Source organism: Chroicocephalus ridibundus, chromosome 20 (genome assembly GCF_963924245.1).
Source record: "Chroicocephalus ridibundus chromosome 20, bChrRid1.1, whole genome shotgun sequence".
Classification (NCBI taxonomy): domain Eukaryota; kingdom Metazoa; phylum Chordata; class Aves; order Charadriiformes; family Laridae; genus Chroicocephalus; species Chroicocephalus ridibundus.
This window is the reverse complement of record NC_086303.1, coordinates 5,163,194-5,182,114: the sequence shown is the minus strand read 5'-3', so window position 1 is coordinate 5,182,114 and position 18,921 is coordinate 5,163,194. Positions and strand designations below refer to the sequence as shown.

The window sequence follows — 18,921 nt, the reverse complement described above, 5'->3', positions numbered from 1 at the left end:
GGAACTGTGGGGGACATCCTGGTTTGGCTCGCACAATGCCCTTTCTGTGCCGGGTTTTGAGGTACTTTGAAGTCTGATGGCAATAGGAGGCATGTGGCAGGATTTTTAAGCTCCACATAAGATAAGTGACAGTCCTGGATTGATGCATTTAAGTGTAAATTCATGAGCCTGGGCAGAATTGCGGAGCTGAAGGGTACAGCGAGCAGCTGAGCAGAGCCCCGGTAAAGCTTTTGGAAGATGATTGCTATTTAGTGAAGTTCTTCTCATCTGGTTTCTCTTCTCCGATTGAATCTGAAAGTGTTTGTGCTACAGATCTGCAGCCATGGCCCGGGGCGGCACGAAGGGAGCCTGGCTGGTGCTGACATACGCCAGGGCAGGGCTGGGTGTAGCTGGGTGGGTGCCAGGGCTGCTGAAAGCTTTGCGATGGCCTGCAACAGAGCCGGAGTGCCCGCACTCCAGCACCCGCAGGTCCCTCCTCCAGAATGAAGGATAGTTCAGGCAAGCCCCTCTGAGCCCTGCAGCTGAGTAGAGCGCTCTCTGCTCTCAAACAGGTGCTGGTTTTGCCTTTTTATTTTCGTTGTTTGTTCAGTCTCACCGTGCAGATAATGGATTAACGTGTCCTTCGTGATCTGCTCTTCCCCGTGCAGACCAGTGGTCGTGCATAATTGCAAACGCCCTGGAGTTTTAAAGCTGGAGCTCTGCAACATTTTTGCTGTCTGCACATGACTGCCCATTAGTTGTTGGCGTTAACGTGGAGAGCTTTTTGATCCAAATAACTCTGTGTGAATACTGCTGGAGTGAGCCATGCCCCAGAGGTCTCACAGCTTGAACAAAGCGAGGCAAAAAATGGGTGAGGAGAAAAAGATTTTTCTTCCCTCTCCCTTTCCTAGCCTGAATGAGGAGGCTCAGGTCAGGCAGATGAAGCAACTCGGTTGAGGTCACGCATGCACGGTCCGTTGCAGAGCTGAGAAAAGAGCTCTTTCCTCAGTTCCCAGCACTGTGTCATCTACGCTGGTGTCACTTTTAAGTATCAGATATTAAGAAGTGGCCATGCATCCAGGGCTCTGAACTGTTCATCTGCCCTTTGGGCTCTTCTGCAGGAAGGTTTTGAGTTTCTACTTTATAAACACTTCTGTTTGCGCTGGAGTGCGCTGGCTCTGATACGTCCAAAGTGGGCTCCAGCCCTTCAGTCCTCTCCTGTAGGTGTGCATCAGCCGATTTCAGGATGGGGTGAGCTGCAGTTGATGCCCGGCTTCCCTTGGCACCCAGTGAGGAGGTGACAACCCAGGGCTCAGCTCAAAATGTCCCCAAGTGCAAAGCCCGGGCTGGCTATGGGCTGCAGCACTCTGCTGAGCTCCAGAGCTCCAGCACAACAAAGGCACCGTTTGGCCAGATTCCCCCGGTGAGTCAGGGTTGCTTTGAATCCTGTGCCAGTCGGGAAAAGCCAGGCTGGCTCCTGGAGGCCGTCTCACGTGGGCCAGGCTCACTGCAGGCGCTCCCCACCTCTACCAGCCTGACCCAAGGCACACAAAGCAGAGTGGCTTTGCCCCTCTGCCCCCCACCTCGCTTGCTCCACCCTACCTCTGCCTTCTCATTCCTCACGTGCCTTCTTTCTTTCCCCTAGGTATTTTTGCATAAATATAAGAGCAAAGAAGAGGAAGATGCAGCTCGACTGAATAAGAAATCAGCCTTCTCTAAAGGCCTCCTTTCCAGCCAGAAGCTGCCTTACCAGAATGGACATGCTGGGAGCCTCTTCTCTTCTTCCTCCTCCTCTCCTCCAGCCGCCGGCTCGGCTCTGTGCGTCAGCTCCTCCTGCGACGTCTCGCTCATGATGATGGTGGGAGAACCGGACTCTGTGGCTCCCGGACGAGGCATCTGCCTGGACCTGGCTATTTTGGACAGTGCTTTCCTCCTCTCTCAGGTTGTCCCCTCCCTCTTCATGGGGTCCATCGTCCAGTTTACGCAGTCAGTGACTGCCTACATGGTGTCAGCTGCCGGCTTTGGCCTGGTGGCCATTTACTTTGCAACCAAAGTTGTCTTTGATAAGAGTGACATGGCGAAGTATTCAGTGTGACGTGGAAGGCACAAGGGCAGCGCGCGGGTGCCTGCATGTGGCAAAACGAGATGTGTGTGTGTTCACACGGCCGCTTGTGGGAGGCCTCGTGTGGGACCTGCTCTCCCCATGCTGTTGCTGTAGCCCTGGGGGCTAGTTGTGGGCTGGGGCCAGGAGAGATGCAGCAGGGCTAATCTCAGGTGTAAATACGAGGCATCGGGGCATTGTGCTTCGGGCCATAAGTGCTTTCCAAAGGTGCCTTTATCAAAAGAAAGCACTGCACAGCCAGCACCAAAGGGGGTTGTACAAGGGAGAGAAAGGAAATGGACTTTTCCTTTAATAACGGGTCATGTTTCTTTGTAATTCTACCTAAACTGAGCAGGAGAGGCAGTGGTATGGGGAGGGGAGGAAGAAATCATTGGCTCTCCTGTTTTCCAGTTATAGCTGTATCCTCTTCCGCTGCCTCTTGTAGTTTTACTCAACTTCTTGAGCAATACTTCTGCAAATAGGACACTGGGAGGAGATTTCCTTGGAAAAAAAAAAAAGATGGGTGGCTAAGGTTTGGCCTCGGAGCAAAGGGGGTGCATATATGTGCACGCACGTGTTCGTCCTTTCCCACCTCTGTTCTGACTGGGAGAAACCATTTAGGAGAAAAGTTACTATGTCTTGTTTTGGAAAAACAAGTAACGTTTCATTAGGACCAATTCCAAAAGGTGACTTACCTTTTACCTATGTACCAAGTTGCATCAGATGGAATGGACTTAACTTTTTTTTTTTTTTAAACAATTGTTTTTAGCTTTTCTTACGCAGTTCTCAGTAACTCTGACCTCTCACTCCTCAGCGCTCAGAACTGCTGCCTGCTCTCTCCCCTGACAGATCTAGGCTGTTGTGGCTCTTCTGCACCTGGCCCCTAAAATATGCTGCCCTACACAGGGGAAATCTGTTCTTGGAGGGTTTTCATTCTGTGACAATGAAGTAGAACAGGGAGAGCTCTCCTGGGAGGCTACCTGAGAACAAGGGTACCATCCCCGAGGAAGCTGGAGAAATCCACTGATGGCTAGTTGACGCCCACTGATGGCTAATTGAACTCAGCAGCAGTCACTGCTCCAGTAGGTACCTGGAGTCGGTCACTGGCTGTGCCTGTTTTCCCTCAAAGCTGTGGGCACAAAGCAGCCTTCTAGACCAGGCTCTTCCTTCCAGACAGAAAGGCTCGGGGCTGTGCTTGCCGGCTGGCAGGAGCACACCTTGCAGAGCACGCCGCATCCCGGTGCGGTGGCTGAGTTACCACCTTGCCAGCGCACCCAGAGTGTGCTGGAAACAGCACCGTGAACGGGAGGGAGGTAGGACAAAACGTGCCTGCAGCCGCTTACACAGCCTAGTTAGTTCTTGGTGTGTTGGACAGGACGCGGAGCAGGACAGAAACTCTTGATGCTGTTTGTGCCTGTCATTTGCTGATCCAGATTATGTCTTTACTGTTACACTTGTTTGGGATTTTTTTAATTTATTTTATTTTACTTCCAGACAGGAGTCAAGGTTCTTAATGAGGCACAGCGTAAACAATTACCCGTTTGAGAAAGGCAAAGGCCCTCTTGCTCTCCTAGCACTGGGACCAAATGCTCCTGCGTTGTTGAGGTTGTTGAGCTCCCAGCTGTGAGTCATCTTCCACTGGCGGAAGAGTGGCTGCCGCTATGTGTCCCTCTGGCCAGTCCCATTCCCCATCCGCGTGGAATAATTCTGTTTGTGGCGGATTTCGACCACTCAAAAACTACCCGCACACCAAGTAGGAGTCGAGGTCCTGGCCCACAGTCAGCACTTAAACTTCGAAATGATCCAAACGCTGCCTGCGGTGCACGGAGCAAAACATGAACTGGGTGTTTGGAGGCCAGGCTGGGAGTATGCAGAAGTTCAGCAGTCCTTAACTTTGGCTGGTCTAAACAAAGTGTTCGTGACGAATTTTCTGCGGAGGTGTGTGGGCAGTGAGATGCAGTGGTGAGGCTCTGCTGAAGGGCAATCTGTTGCTATTTTTGCAAGGTCTTGTCAGACTATTCCTTGGCATGGAAGCCAGGTTACTCCCCTGCTGTCTGCAGACGGGTCCTGAGAGGGCTTCTCCTAAGTTTTTTAAACATTTCTTTCCCGTAAAGGGTGACTGTTTTTATTTTATTTCTTCTCAAATTATATGCTTACCAGCCTCGCTTTCCCACAACAAGGTTTGCGTGCTGAAATGCAGCTGTTTTGGGGATGGATTTGGCAGCTGCTTAACCACCTACAGAAACAGTTTTTTGTCTGTACTTCCTACCCTGGTCTGTCCACTCAAGGCTTCAGGAGGAAGTCTTTGAGGCAAAATGTTATTGCCAAAGGTGGAGTGTTTCTTGGATGAATGCTCCTAGTGATCAGTAACCTCCGGCCCAAGATTTTTCAAACAGGTCCCTACCTGACTGCTGAAGTATCCTTTATTTTTTCTAATGTAAAATGATGGGAATCTTCACACGTGGAGGCTGCTACGATGCTAAGTGTTTTTGATAATTGAGCCATTTGGTTTAAGTGCCTAAGGAGTACTTCCACGCTAAACTTCAGGTGTACGGGTTTGATGATAAAGGCCTTAAATGCTTCACTACGGGCATCCAAGTGATCCTTGAAAAAGCAACGGGCTGGCGGGGGAGACAGCCTTGTTTTATAATACCCTTTGGTTTGGAACATGAAGGAGGGAGACGCTGCAGTTCTTGATCCATCACTTGTATCTGTCCCTCAAGAGGAGAAGACTTAAGTCTGCCAGGTTCCCCGAGTGACCTGCCCTCCATCCGCTGAGGTGGCTTCAGTGCAGCTGTAGCCTGGCCGTAGCTGGTGGACATGAATAGGTTTGGGCTCAGAGCATGTGCAGCAGGTTCTGGAGCTGGAGGGCGTAGGATCAGTCAGTGCAGGTCGGGTCTCAGACCTGTCCTTCACTGACAGATCAAATGTGCCCTGTTCTCCCACCCCCTTCACTGCGCTGGGTCCTGGACTTGGCACCCAGGTCTCCTCGGCAAGTCTGGCGTCTGCATGTGGAGAGCTGGCTCTGATCTCACTGGTCCTAGGAGAGGGCAGGCTGGGTTTGTCCAGTTTTCTCATAATTCAGATATGCTTCCGGGGAGGTGCCTGCATTGACTTCATTTATGTTCAGAAAAGAGACCGCTGAGCGACTGAACTCGTGACTCTGCAGCCAGCTGCTCTTGCTCTCTGCATCCCAGACGGGCGCCCGTCATCTTGCTTTGGTCTGACCTGTGGCTGGGTTGATAGCAGAGCTTATCCTCCCTTCCAGCTGGAGAGACACGACCCAGTCTGAACCGGGGGCTCCGTATCCACTTGTCCTCTGGCTGCACTGCTCTTGTTTTAGCCAGTTCAGCACGTTTGAGAAGAGCTACTTGATTATCCACCAAGAGACTCTTGGATTTCTCCCCTCCCCCCTGGCACTCTTCTTCCCATTTCTCCATCTGGAGTGAAACCCAGCGAATTCAGTAATTGCTCCTTTCCGTCTTACCCTCCTATTACTCCAGAAGTCTGCTGGGCCCCCTGCCAGCTGCTGACAGAGTGGGCAGATGGGTACGGGAAGGAGTTGTTTGCCAAGACCCAGCTCTGTCTTCGCTAACCCTGTCCCCCGTGGGAGTTCAAGCCCAAACAGATTTGGGCCGTTTTCCCTGGAAGCGTGGCTGTTGGCAGGGGGAGAGGAGGCAGGTGGGAAACCGCCACGTGCAGCCAGGTCCTGGGTGGGTGGTGGGCAGGCGGGGGACAAGGCTTCTGCATACAAGAAAGGAGAACAAGGCAGGGGTCTCGGAGAAGAATGAGTTGAGATCGGGGCGAGGGAGCAGGCGGAAGAGGGGTTTGGGGGAAATCAGGGGTTTGCAGCAGCGTGAGGGACTGGGGTGCGACACTGGCTCAGCCCCAGCCATGGTGGGGAGCATCCCCCTCGGTGTGGCCTTGCCCTGTCCATAAAGCACTTCATAACCCTTCATGGTGGCAGCCTCCTGCCGGCGTGATCCCGGCCCTGGCCAGGAGCTGGCTGTGTAGGTCCTGAGCTGGGCTGTCGTCCCCAAACCCGCAAGGGACATTGCATTTGCTGTCACTGCAGTGGCCCCATCCGTGTGCTCTGTTGTTACCAAACCCCTTTCTTCCTAGCTCAGGCTGTCGCTGGGGCTGACAGGAGAGGCATTTTCCAGAGCATCTGGTGAGAAAACTCCTTTCTTTGTGAGATGGTCCTTTGTGGCCAACCCGGCGTGTGGCCAACCCGGCGTGTGGCCAGGACCAGCTTCATGTGTGTCGCATGTAGAGCAGCAAGGGACAAGGCGTGTTCTAGTGAAGGTAAGCGCATCCCTTACACGCTGTTACTGATACGACTTGTGTGAACATAGAAACCTCTCTAGGACATGATTTTTCTGCAGGACTTACAGCTATGGGTACAAGCCGGGGTCACTGTCAGCGTTCCCGTGTCAGGCAGTGGGTGCACTTGTGCTTTCTTCTCCCGGGTGGAGCACGCTGTGCCTCGCCTTCCCTTCCGAGTGCCAGGGGTGCTGAGGTGGGGCGCAGGGAGAATGTCGTGGTAGTGTGAGGCTCCTGAATCTCCGGCTTAGGGAAGGAAGGATGTGTGGATGCTGTTTTTTCTTTGGAGATCACGTACTGTCTGCGAGATGTTCATGTTTTATTTATTCGGTAGAGTAAATATTTTGTATACGGTCTAAGAGGAAGGCTATTATAAATTTTTATGAAAAGGAGGAAATAAAAGGTGTTTAAACGGGACGATTGTGTGTGTGTGTCGCTGACGGACGGGGCGGGGTGGCGCCGACGGCCGCTGGGGGGCGCCGTGGCGGTGAAGGGCGGGGCAGTGGGCGGGGTCGGAGGGGCGGGGTCGGGGCGGGGCGAAGGGAAGCCCCGCCCTCTGCGGACACAGCGGGATCTGGGCCCCGATCCCACCTCCGGGCCGAGCCCCGGGGCTGCACCTTCCCCAGGCCAAACCCCCGATCCGCCCCGAGCGCAGGGCGCTCCCGCCGAGCACCCCCCGGGGAAGGGGCCGGCTCCGCTCCCTCCCCCTTCCTCCGCCGAGCGGGCGGACGAGGCGGTGCGGAGCCGCCTGCCGTTCCCCGTGGCTCGCTGCAGCGTGTTGGCGGCGGGTCTCCGGCGTGAACATCCCGCTCGCTCCGCTAGGTGCTGTACAAACCCAGGGGAAGAACTGCTGCCTGTTGCCGTCGCCAGTCGTTGTGTGGCACGGTGTAAATCAAAGCCATTTGTGTTTGAACCCTGCAGTATCGCAGTAGGTAGTGCCTGAGGATTCTGAGGAGTGAAGACCTTCCCGGTCCCTGCAAGGAATTTAAGTATTATCAGCACGTACATTAAAGACTGTGTTGCTGAGACACGGGGTAAGTGACACCTAGAGGTACAGCAGCGAGTCAGGGGAATAGCTGTGGGTGGCCCTTTCCAAATAGCCATGCACCTTCATCATTGGGGTTTTTTTATTTTGATTGGTTTTTTTGGGGGTCTTTCGTTTTGTTGTTTTTTGGTTTTTTTTTCCCAAATCTGAAGCCTTGCTCTGGTCCAGGAGTTCTTGTTCAGGCTCAAATCTCATGCTTCTTACCAAGCAGAGAAAGAAACTCTGCACTCACTTCCTTGGGTTTATGGGGCTCGCTGTGGTGGGCAAGAGAAACTCCCTTTTCCTAGATGGGCACTTCTTTCCCCAAAGTTGTTCTTCTGCTTAAATATTTAACCCCAAACCACTGTCACCGTCAAACCCTACAAGAGGTTTGAGAGCGCCAAGGTAAACACAGTTCCTCTCTCTGTGTGTTTGCTCTGTGCATGGGCAGCACGCTGTCATTTTCGTTACTCTCATGCTTTTTTCTGTCGCAGGGTGTGTGGCTCCTGTCACGCCATAAGGAACACCCAGCATTTCGGAGTGACCCTGCGAGCCCGGAAAGCCACTGCTGCTGGCAGAGGATTGCTGGCAGGCGGCCTGCGAACCTGCTGCTCTGCGTGGTCCGGTGGGGCTCAGCCGACAGTCAGAGAATCCCCGAATCCCAGGCTGGAAGGGACCTCAAGGATCATCTGGTCCAGCCTTTCTTGGCAAAAGCGCAGTCTAGGCAAGATGGCCCAGCACCCTGTCCAGCGGAATCTTCAAAGTGACCGGTGATGGGGAATCCACCACTTCCCCGGGGAGATTATTCCAGTGGCGGATTGTTCTCATTGTGAAAAACTTTCCTCCGTCAAAGGCAGCCCCAAGGCCATTCTCAACTCGGCCTTGCACGGGCTCCAACCCAAACTGTTCTATGACTCCCTCAGGAAGCCACAAGGTGCCTGTAAAGCCAGGACGAGGACAGAAGACCCCGTGCACCTCCCTATCACAGCAGCAGCATCCGAACACCATGACACTGCCAGAACTGTTCCTCCTGAAATGAAAGCCTGTATCCAAATGGATGCCGGCAGCAACCGTTACTGCTGCTACCTGCTCGGACTCGACTTTTTTCCCCTGAAATGCTGGAGAAACTGGACGGTTTCCAGCGCAAATGAACAAGGAGAGGAGACGATGGCAAGCGGCGGCAGGGTCCGAGGCATCTCCTCGAGGACCGGCTCCAGCAGTCGGACGAGGCGGCGGACCCGGGACAGCCCCAACCCCGGGCGGCCCCGGGGGGGGTGTTTCATTGGCTGGGGGGGCGTTTCGGGGCCGGGCAGCTGCCGGGCCGGGCCGTGCCGGGCACCGGCCGCCAACGGGGCCGGCGGCCGGAGCCGAGCCCCCGGCGGGGCGGGGCGGGCCGGGAGCCGCCCCCGCGCCGCGGAGCCGCCGTGCCAGCATGGACCGGAGCCGGGTAAGGGGGTGCCGGGGGAGGGACGCGCTCCGCGGAGCTGCCCGCACCCGCGGAGGGGCGGCTCGGCGGGGACAAGGGCGGCGGGGTGTGGGGGGGGTGGTGGTGGGGTTTTTTTCCTCCCCCCGGGGACGAAGCGGGTCACCGGGTCAGGCTCGGGTCTCCTCGACCCCGGGGGGTTTCCAGCCTGCTCCTGGCTCTGTGCCCCGCCGTGTGGTTTGGGGACAGCCGTGGGGACAGACTGCAGCTGTGGGGACAGACTTTGCCCACGCTCGGTTGTCCTTGGTGGGTCAGCGCGTGGGGCATCCCCCTGTCACTGAGGGATCAGCTGCACGTGGGGCTGGCTCTAAGGGTTCGACTAATTTAGCGTGTTGGAGTTGTCCTGAAAGTCCAGGTTTTGCACAGACACAGTGAGTGTCAGTCCCGGCTCTGAAGAAGTTACAGGTGTTTGTTCGTGGTGTTTGGTCACGAGAGGAGAGTCGTAACCCTCGGCTGAGTTCCCGGCTCTTGCTTGTTGGCTGACCTTGGGCAAATTGCTTTTTCTCTATGTGCTCCAGCTGCACATCTGCTGATTTCATACAGCAATTGAGTGCTCCTAGGGATTTGAAAAACTATAGGAATGGAAATGCAAAGTGAAGCTTGAAAACGACGTTGACCTTGTCTTGCAGTATGCTTCACTGAAGGCCAAAGTCAGGTCTCCATTTTCTTGCAGTCGCTACTCTGGGCTGACAACACTGTTGACGTGTAATTTGCAAAAATGCCTTGGATTGGGAAGGCACTGACACCTGTGACAGGTATCTACAGAGTCTGTTAGTAATGGAGCATGCCACCAGGTCCCGCATTTCCCCTTAGCACCGCTCTGCAAGGGAGGACGTTACTATTGCCCCCACTCAGATGGGACACTGATGAGCAGAGCAATCCAGCAAGTACCCCGAGGCTGCATGAGAAGGCTGCAGCAGAGCAGGAGACCCTGCTCAGATCTCCTTAGTCCCAAACCAGCATCTTAACCACCAGACCTTCCTGCCCTCTGGTTGTGCTTTTCTTCCTGTTGTCAGGTCAACAAAACTGTTCACGCTGAATTTGCAAGATATGTACTCAGCTCCAGAGCTGAGGAGTTTATAGTTTAATTCAGTTGTCCTGGGGGCATACTGGAGGGATGGAGACTTCCCGAGCTGCTCTGCAAGGAGACCTTGTTGGAAAATCAGGTTTTAAGCCTTTCTGGAAGAGGTAAACAGCAGTGTTTGGTAGCCAGAGGGGGAAGGCTTTTCTAGCCTCTGAAGCTTGCAGAAAGAGGTGAGAGTCAGAGAAGCAGAGATCAGAAAGAGATCATAAAACTGGTGTGGAGGAAGGAGTGAAATTGGGTGCTGCCTTGAAGGCGATGGTTCATGAATTTGTGTTGTGGTGAAAACTTGAAGCCTGAAGGTTGAGATTGGCCCAAACACCTTTCTTACCTCACGTGTGCGCAGCGATGGCCTCTGCTCATCGTGACTTGTTGGTGCAGAGTTGTGCTGGAGACAGACTGTGGGCAGCGCTGCAAATGGCCCCCAGCAACGTGACATCTTCCTCTTAGCAGATTTTGAACGATGTGGGGATTATTTCTTCTTAAGGAGAAGAGCCTTTATATCACATCCAAACTGCTTCTCAAAAATCCCCTTTCCCAGCTCTCGGGACCCTGAGGAGCACTGATAACAAGGACTGGCTTGACTGGTTTGCAGCTCTACAAATCTCATGGACTCAGTGACTTACTCTGGAAAAGGTTCATAAGAGACTTTGGCACAGGTTTTCTTTCTCTTGGAAGCTCACTTTCTGCATTGAAGGTGAAAAGTAAGAAGATCCTGCCTTCTCGGGTGGTTCGGGTGTTGCAGGAGCAGGATGCATCCCCCTGGCTGTCCTCTGGCAGGGGCAGGGATGGCGTGTGGCTGCTCCGGCACTGGGCTCCCAGCAGGGCCTGTGGCTTCCATGTGCTGAATCCTGGGAGACCAGCCGCCTTCTGGAGACCACACAGCTCTAACCCGGAGATGTTGTGATCTTTCTCACCTGTTTGAAACGCGGTGTTTGTGTCCTCGAGGGCCCCGTGAGCTGACCCCAGACAGTCTGTCTGCGATGCTCTCTGGAGGTGGGACTGGGCTGGGGCAGACCTGCCTGAACTGGCTTTAAACGCGCTCGTTCAGGCGCCGATCGCCAGCGGAACCGCAGCGGCGTGGCCACTGGTGAGGGCTCACCGGGGCCCCAAGCAGTTTGGCAGCAGGCGCTCTCAGAGCTGCCTTGTTATCTGTTCCCAAAGCAGTTAGCTTTAATCCAGCCGTCACGGGTCTGCACCAGGTTGCGGTTGTACCAACATTGGCAGTGTGGAGAAACCAGGACCCTCTCCTGGATCTCAGTTAACTCCTAGTTGTAAGCCGCAAGTCGTCCTCTCTGCCGTCTAGCAGCACATCCCTGCCCTCTGGCGTAGGTGGAAGAGGGATGAAGTGTTTCATTGTGTATTTTTACCTTAATAAACTCCCTGGAGAAGTTTGCTTCTGGGGGGAATCTAGCTCGTTACAGCCTGTTGGTGTCCTGCATAGGAAAACAGTTAGCATGTGTTTTTGGAGCAACAGACTCTTTAAAAACAAAGGCCACTGACTAGTTTTGATGTTTTCTTTCTAATGCACAATCCATTTTATTCAAAGGTTGAGGTTTTCTTGTTTATTCTTAAAAAATAATTTGGAAATAACCTTGGTGGTGTTCCCTTGCAGATGAACGAAGACTTCCCCAGCCTCAGGAGCCCCAGCTGAGCTCTTACAGAGGTTTCTGATCCCATCGAGCCAAGAGCTTTGTCTGGGGAGAGGACGTGAGTCAACAAATGGTCTCTGTGAGTTGCCACGAGCTGCTGCCCTCCTTGACCAGCTCTTCCCTGCTCGAGAGCTCTGCCAGTGCCTTGCAACGCAGCATGCCGCCATCCCTTCCGCGGGGGCACAGCAGCGAGAGGGTGTCCAGCCACCCAGAAGGCTCTGGCCATCTCCTCGCAGGCGGCACCAACCACCCTGAAGGCACCTCGTTCCCCCTGCCTGGTGCAAAGGGGGAAGACACAAAACCCCAATTCGCTGTCTGCGAGGCTCACCTCAGGCTGCCCGACTTCTGCAGCAGCCTCTCCCAGGACTTCATTCCCACCCTGGAGGAGATTGAGGAGTTCCTAAGGGAGAAGGCCGAGTTCCTCAAAGACGAAGCAAGCGAGCTTCACCCAGCTGGAGAGAAAGTCGAGATCAAATCTGAGACCAGCTTAGGTAGCGCTGGGGGACAGCCTGTCTCCAGTGTGGTTCAAGAAGATGTCTCACACGCTGCGCAGCCTGGAGGGACAACTGGTGGTAGTGACCAGGCAGTAGCTGCTGGGAGCATTCCTGTTGTCCTCCAAATCCAGCCTCTCCAGATGGACAGTGGCAGCCCGCTAGCACAGAGTGCTACGGGTGGCGTCAGGGTGGCCCAGCTGGTTATCAGCGTGCAGGGCCAAAACCTGTCCCTTCTCCCTCAGGTCCAGCCTCCTGTCACCGTCATGGACCAAAAATATGTCAAAATTGCCCCCCTGCCGGTCGCCACGAGGCCAGGGGACGTGCAAGAGGTGGAGGCAACCCCCAAGTATCAGAAAGCCCCCCCTTCCCTGGTCCGCATCCATAAGTGCTCGCACCCGGGCTGCGGCAAGATGTACACCAAGAGTTCCCACCTCAAGGCTCACTTTCGTCGGCACACCGGCGAGAAGCCCTACACTTGTGCTTGGCCCAACTGTGGCTGGCGGTAAGTGGGAGCCATGGGGCGAGTGGGTGTCCCCGATGAAGGCCTGCTGTCACTTGCCAAGATGCAGGAGAGCTCTTGGCTAGTGAAAATCCAGGATAAAATCACAAGTCTTCTCTCCTGAGTGAATTATAGGTGAGACCTGGAAGGAGGCCTGGAGGAGTAAAGTTTTTTGAGGGTTTTGGGTAGTTTTCACTCAGTCCAAAAGTGCCGAAAACCCCCAGCTGGGGAAGCGTAGCTGCCACTCTCCCAAACCCCCCAAATCCCCCTTGAGTTGGATGCCTAAACACCCTCTGGCAATGCAGCTTTTCCAAGTGATGGTGTAATTTTGCAAGCTTTCCCTGTCTGGTTCGGGACAATTTCTGCAGTTGGGGCCACAAAAATGGCTTTTTCCATTAATATTTGTCCCAGGAAATAGGAGTCCCACCGCTTCCTCAGGAGCCAGCGCATTGTTCAGTGTTTGTTTAGCAACCCTTTGCTTTCTCTTGCTGTTTGCCTGCCCTGGCTGCTTGTATCGCTCAGACACCCATGGGCCTGTAGCATATCTCCATGGTGCGTTTGCTCTGCATATGATGGTGGTTATCATTTTCTCGCATCCGCGTTCCCTAAATTAACACTGCTTATTAATCCTGCTGCACTTCTCTGATTATTTTTCGGCTGTGGTGTTCTCTTCCTGGTCCCGCGTACCTGTCCCTGGGGGCAGGAGGCTCAGCGCAGCCTTTGGCAAGAAGGGCTGATAGTCCTCAGGTCTTGCGTAGCACTTTTCATCAGCCGATCTCAAAGCATATCACAAAGAAAACTGGTGCTGGCAGCACTGAGCTTTCCTGGTTTCTTATGCAATGCTTTGGCAGACACTCGCTGCCTTGGTTCCCTGGATGGTGTGTTATGGCTTCTGGCTCGGGGCGGTGAAACTCCGGAAGGTATGAGACTAGATCTGAATTTTGGGAGTCTCTCTTGCCAAGCTGCTGGCCCTTTGCTGTCAGCAATTGTCCCTCCGTTTCACCTGTACCCGCAGTACATATTTAGAGACATCAGCTCCTTTTCCAGTACTGCTGAACCCCCCTGCACCTGATGCTCAGAGCCTGGGGACTGAGGAAGGGGACAACGGCAACAACACGAGCATCACTTTTCCCTCTGGGAAGGAGGAAAGGGATGGTGGTAGCATCTGCCGAGATGCTGTGCTCTGCTTCGCTTGCTGCCCTGCCCTCCCCTCAGGGGAGCAGTTATCTCGTCGAGTGATGTCCTCAGCTGCGGCTGGGGTTCTGTCAATATATATGTCATTTCTCCTGGCCCTGTTTTCCATGAGGAGCTGAGACCTTGGAACTCGCTTCTCACAATAAAGCTGGAAAAGAAGTCAGTGGTTTGCACGGAAGACCTGAGGATGGCCTTGGGACGCATTTTGTTTTCGCAGAGCCTTTTGTGAGCAGCCGCAGTGTTTACCATACCAGGTGTGAGCTTGAAATCCTATCGCTGGGAGTCTGGGGTTACATCTGAAGCTCCTTGCTTTGTGCTTCTTTGCGTGGGCATGTTTCAGCCAGATGGAAAAACCCTTCTGTCCTAATACTCCTGCCATCTGTGTTGGCTCCTTAGAGGCAGAACAGGAGTAAAGCCTGTCCAGTCCTCTCCAGCACTCCCCTCACACTGGGCCATGCAAGATATGCTGAAGTCCCACCACCTCCCGGGCCTCGCTGAGACCTCTGAGGTGGCATAAAACTGCTGGGGACCAACTTGCCGCAGGTGCCCCCAGGTCTGGATCTGTGTGTGCCAGGTGGAAGAAAGGGTACGGGGGAGTTAAATGGGGACAGGCATGTGGTTAAAGGGACTTTCCAGGCTGTTCAGCTGATCTGCTCCAGGTGTGGGAATTACACAGGCACAGTCTGAACGCCGGGTATTCCCGTGGTCCTGGCTACTGCAGCCTCAGAACAGCAGTCAACTTGCTGCGGCGTGGAACCCTCTGCTGCTGTGCTCCGGGCTGGGTGCGTTTGCTTTTCCTCCCTTGTGCTCGGTGTTTAAACCAGCTCACAGGTGCTTCTCTCTCCCCTGCTCCCAGTCCAGCCCAGGCTGGCAGTGGAAACTCGCTGCCATTCTGAGAAACAAGGGGATGCTCCGAGTTTGCCGGGAGAACCCGTGCCCTCAGGAAGAACAAGCCTTCTCTCAACCACGATGCTCTTGGCTGGATGTGGGAGCGATAGTAAAGCCTTTTCACCCAGGCTCGTGAACAGTGTCCTTTAGCCACTGCCAGCCTGGGCTGGTGCCCCAAAAAGCAATTTATCCCAGCACGCGGCCTCGGGGCTGTCAGGTCCCAAAAGGTTTCAGCAATGCTGAAACAAATGAAGGAAGTAGGTGGACAGTGTCCTTTAAGAGCAGCGGAAAGAAATTAAGATCTCAATGGGTGAATTCTCTTCCTCTTTCCTATCTCTAAATCACCCCATGGAGGGGTTTATTTCTGTCCATTCTTCCATCAGCAGCCTGGGGTACCCGTGCCTCGCTGGTAGGTTGGATGGAGCAGAGCAGAAGTGACCTGTCTGGGTCACCCCAAGAGGCCGTGGCAGAGACAGACCTCAGCCTCCTTCGTGCTGCGGTCCTCGTGTTCCCTGCCCCGTCCAGCAGCGGAGGCTGGATCCACCATGCTTCCCTTCTCCTGCAGGTTCTCCCGGTCGGATGAGCTCTCCCGTCACAAGCGCTCCCACTCCGGTGTCAAGCCGTACCAGTGTGCCGCCTGCGAGAAGAAGTTTGCCCGCAGTGACCATTTAGCCAAACACGTGAAGATCCACCGGGGCCAGCCGTACAGCCAGCGGACGCTGCAGGGCGGCAGCAGGAGTTAGGTTCTTGCTGCTCATCCTGGCGAGGCTGCGTCCAGGAAGCCCCGAAGCCAGGCGAACAGTGCAAAAACCTCTACACTAACGAAGAGGGGGAAAGGACTCTCTTTAACAAATTGTAGGAGATCCACTACCTCTGTTCAGGGATGACATATATTCATGGCCCGTTTCTGGTACTATTGTCCCTCTCTTTAAATACATGTGATGGAAACTCAAGTTAATTCAGGGTGAGTGTGTGTGTAGGGACGTGGGGCTGGGGCAGAGGACAGCTTTACAGGATCCCTTTGCGCAGCTTGTGGGTGTCACCTGCCTGCTGCGGTGTGACAGGCAAGAACTGGCCCACAGCTCTCCATCCCCGCCGTGGGGCACCCCCTGGGCTGCTGCGGCTGTGAGTCACGTCAGCATCCCGGGGCTCTGGGTGTCAGCAGCATTTCGGAGGCAGCTGGAGAGGATTTGTGCTGGCTGGACCCGCTCGGAAACCCGGGGGCATCCAGGCAGAGCCATGTTTGTGTGCTGTGCAGCGGCTGCGGGGGCTCGACGGGACATTGGGGACGGCTTTTCTGGTGTGGCTGAGACGGTGGTTGTGTTGTCCCAGCCTCTGCTTTTCTGCGTTGGTGGCTTTTCACCTGACTGACACGGGGCACGTCGGCGTCCTTGGGGAGCGTGACGTTACAGCTACGGTTTGAGGGGGGTGGGAGATGCGTCTGTTCAGCTTGCTCAATGGTGCGTGTCGAAAGGGCATCAGGAGAAATGTAAGCAGCACCAGCAAAGTCCTTTTTTACATGCTGGCATGAAAGAGCTTTGGTATGGAGCGACACGGGTGCGTACGGACCCGGAGAAGAGCTGTACGCTCCGGTCAGAGGGAGCAGTGCAGCTCACAGGTTGCTGACGTCCTTTTTGTATTTGACTTCTGGTTAATTAAAGGCCAACTCCTTGCGACTGTGCCAACTTCCCGAGCTTTTGCAAACATCTGGGAGGGAATTAGGTGCTTGCACAAACAAAGAATAAGCGTCAGGAGTTTGAGCTAGGCAGTGTGCCCTTTCTATGTGGCTTTGCCAGCACGTCTCAAGCTGATATTTAGCGCCTGGAGGCTCTTCTCAACTCGGGTGTGCTCGTGCCATTTCTGTTACCCCAACGCTCTTCCACTTGTCTCAAGCTGCCCTTGAGCTGGCTTTAGTGAGGAATGTTGGGTTGTACCCAAAATAAGGAGAGGGAAATGAGCTAAATTCTTTTCCCTGCCCTGTGGAGGGCACGTTCATACAGCAGAGAGGTTGTTCTCCGGTCCCCCCAGCCCTTTTTGAGTGATGACTCTGGGGGAGGGAAAAGCCAGCCTGGTGGGGATGGATATGGTGTCCTGCTCTAAGGGCTGGTACAAGCATCTCTGGACGAGACACCAAACTTCTGTGCTAGAAACACAAGGCATAGACCAATCCATGCCAGTGACAGCATTGTGTGGCTGGAGGTGTTTGCTGGTGGTTGGTGGCTGCTCCTTCCTCAGCGCAGTGACTGGAGCTCTTCCAGCTTTGGTGAGAAGCTACTGCAGTGTGACTTCAGGGAAAGGAGGAGTGAGCGAGCTGAAAATCCTTGATTTCGTCCTAGTCTAGAATATTTGGGCGTGCCTATGCTGCCCCGAAGGAGATGCTGTTGCTGTGGAGGTTGGAGATGGATGGGGTAGGGCGCTTTCCACCACTGAGGTTCTCTGGTGCCCTGAGGGTCCCCACGATGAACTTGTTTCTCCTGCTGGTTGTTGTTCCAGTGCTGCAGGGCCACGGTCCAGCCCAGGACCTGGTGCTGTGGGTCGCTATACAAGCACCAAAGAGAAGGGTCCGCTTCCCCCATGCCTTTGGCCCCTATAAATGGCAAAAGTTTCTTTAAAGTGGAAACTTCAGTGTGCTGAAACGGTGTTTCTGCAGAGGAGAAACGTTACTAAAGCTGGCTTGGGCTTTGGATTCTTTATGGCAAAAACAAGCAGCTGGAGGAAGGCTCGCTGGCCAGCTTCCAGCCCCGGCGTGGCGGGGAACCAGCGCAGGGCTCTCCCAGCTGCAGGGCGGCAGTGGAGCCGCCACTAATGGAGCTGCTCTGAGGTTTCCAAAGCGCTGGCGTGCCCGGGTTGCGTGTTTCTCGGAGAACACCTGCACTGCTTGCTTTCCTAATCCCCAGGTGGGAGAGTGGGGTTTATGACAGAAGAAGCTGGAGCCACGCTGCTTGAGTTCGGATCCAAGCTTTCCCCAAAGGTCTGTGAGGGCTGGTTTCTGGATCCCGGCTTAAACTCCATCCTTAGCTCGTAAGCGGGTAGGTGTGGAGAGGCTGGATGGAAAGTAGCTGCCTGCAGCGGGGTTTCTTTCCTGTGCGTGCAAGTGGAAGTGTGTGAGACCTGCAACCCCCGTGTTGCCTCTTTGGAGAGAGCTCTCCCCTCGGGGGAAGGCAGGCGGCTTTTGCAGGGATTAGCTGGAGATCTGGGCCTGCCCCGGGGAGCCGGGGGTGCTCCCACCTCTGCCCTGGCCTGACCAAGCGTGACCAGATGCCAGCAAGAACCGCAGCCCGAGTTCATGTGATGCTGAACCTTTAACGATGAGCCGGAGGAGGCAGGTATGCCAGAGCCTATTCTGGGTTGCCTTTTGTTTTAGTGGATTTTTGCCTGACTATGAATTTACTTCATACCCTCTTTGCTTGAGGGCACTCTTTGGAGGCCATACGCCAACATGACTCACGCCCGTCTTGTGCTTTTATCTGTCCTCCTTTGCTCTTCTCCCTCACTCCAGACTCTTTCACAGCACTCCTTCATTTTGGACCTGCCCCATCCTGCCTCCCTCCGCTCTCAGCCGAAGGCGACTGGGGAGATTGCGTGTTTCCAAACTGTGGAGCAAGAAGAAGTCTCATCGTTGGTCCGAGGCCCTTCTCTGTTTGCCAGCAGCTCATCTGCTGAGCAGCTCCCGCAGAGTCCGTGCCGGTCCTGCGGTGGGTCTGCCGTGGAAGAGAGGGCTGGGAGCGGCGGCAGCGGTGACTTGCAGCTTACCTGGTTTGTTTTGCCATTCCCTTTAAACCAACCGCAAAGGGAGGGGAGAGATTTTTATAAATAAAATACCCTAGATACGTATCTCTTGTGCAGCGTGTATTAGAGTCTCACCTGCTTCCCTCTGGGGACTTTGGATGAATGGCTTAAAAGGTTTACTGAAGGCTCTGTAATTACCTATCCCTTGCTCCAGTGGGGATATTATTCCACAGCAGAAACGTTCGTTGTGGAAGTACAGATGAGTTCCGTGGCATCATGAAGGATGAGGACCCTTCTGTCTTCCCACGGAGCTGCCAAGAGGTGACACAAGCTGCCCTCGTGTCACTGAGGCCACTGGGTGACAACCCCGGCTCCATCTCAGATGGTGCTGTCAAGCGAACGGGCCGGGTGCCTGCCACAGTTTCCCTGTTGGAGGAGCGGGAATGGGAGGAACTGGTTGCCGAAGTGAAAAGG

General features: G+C 54.5%; 2 protein-coding genes across 11 annotated transcripts in view; both read left to right on the top strand.

Moving 5' to 3' along the window:
- The window catches only part of SLC45A3 (solute carrier family 45 member 3), a 34,071-nt gene extending 27,269 nt beyond the window's left edge, over positions 1–6,802 (top strand). For all 9 annotated transcript variants that reach the window (XM_063356631.1, XM_063356630.1, XM_063356627.1 and 6 more), the window contains one exon: positions 1,625–6,802. In XM_063356631.1, the coding sequence (XP_063212701.1) occupies positions 1,625–2,074 (450 nt within the window). In that variant the 3' untranslated portion in view covers positions 2,075–6,802. The remainder of the gene's footprint in view (positions 1–1,624) is intronic.
- Positions 6,803–8,735: 1,933 nt separating this feature from the next.
- Positions 8,736–18,400, top strand: LOC134525716 (Krueppel-like factor 15). 2 transcript variants are annotated; one of them, XR_010073840.1, is made up of 4 exons: positions 8,736–8,874; positions 11,607–12,639; positions 15,284–18,044; positions 18,218–18,400. XR_010073840.1 is itself a non-coding variant. In XM_063356841.1 (3 exons), exons 2-3 carry the CDS (start codon positions 11,714–11,716, stop codon positions 15,459–15,461), a joined length of 1,104 nt encoding a protein of 367 aa, XP_063212911.1. In that variant the 5' UTR covers positions 8,736–8,874; positions 11,607–11,713; the 3' UTR covers positions 15,462–18,400. The 2 variants fall into 2 exon arrangements, 1 of the variants encoding a protein (XP_063212911.1); XM_063356841.1 differs by having other exon boundaries at positions 15,284–18,400.
- Positions 18,401–18,921: the final 521 nt, after the last annotated feature.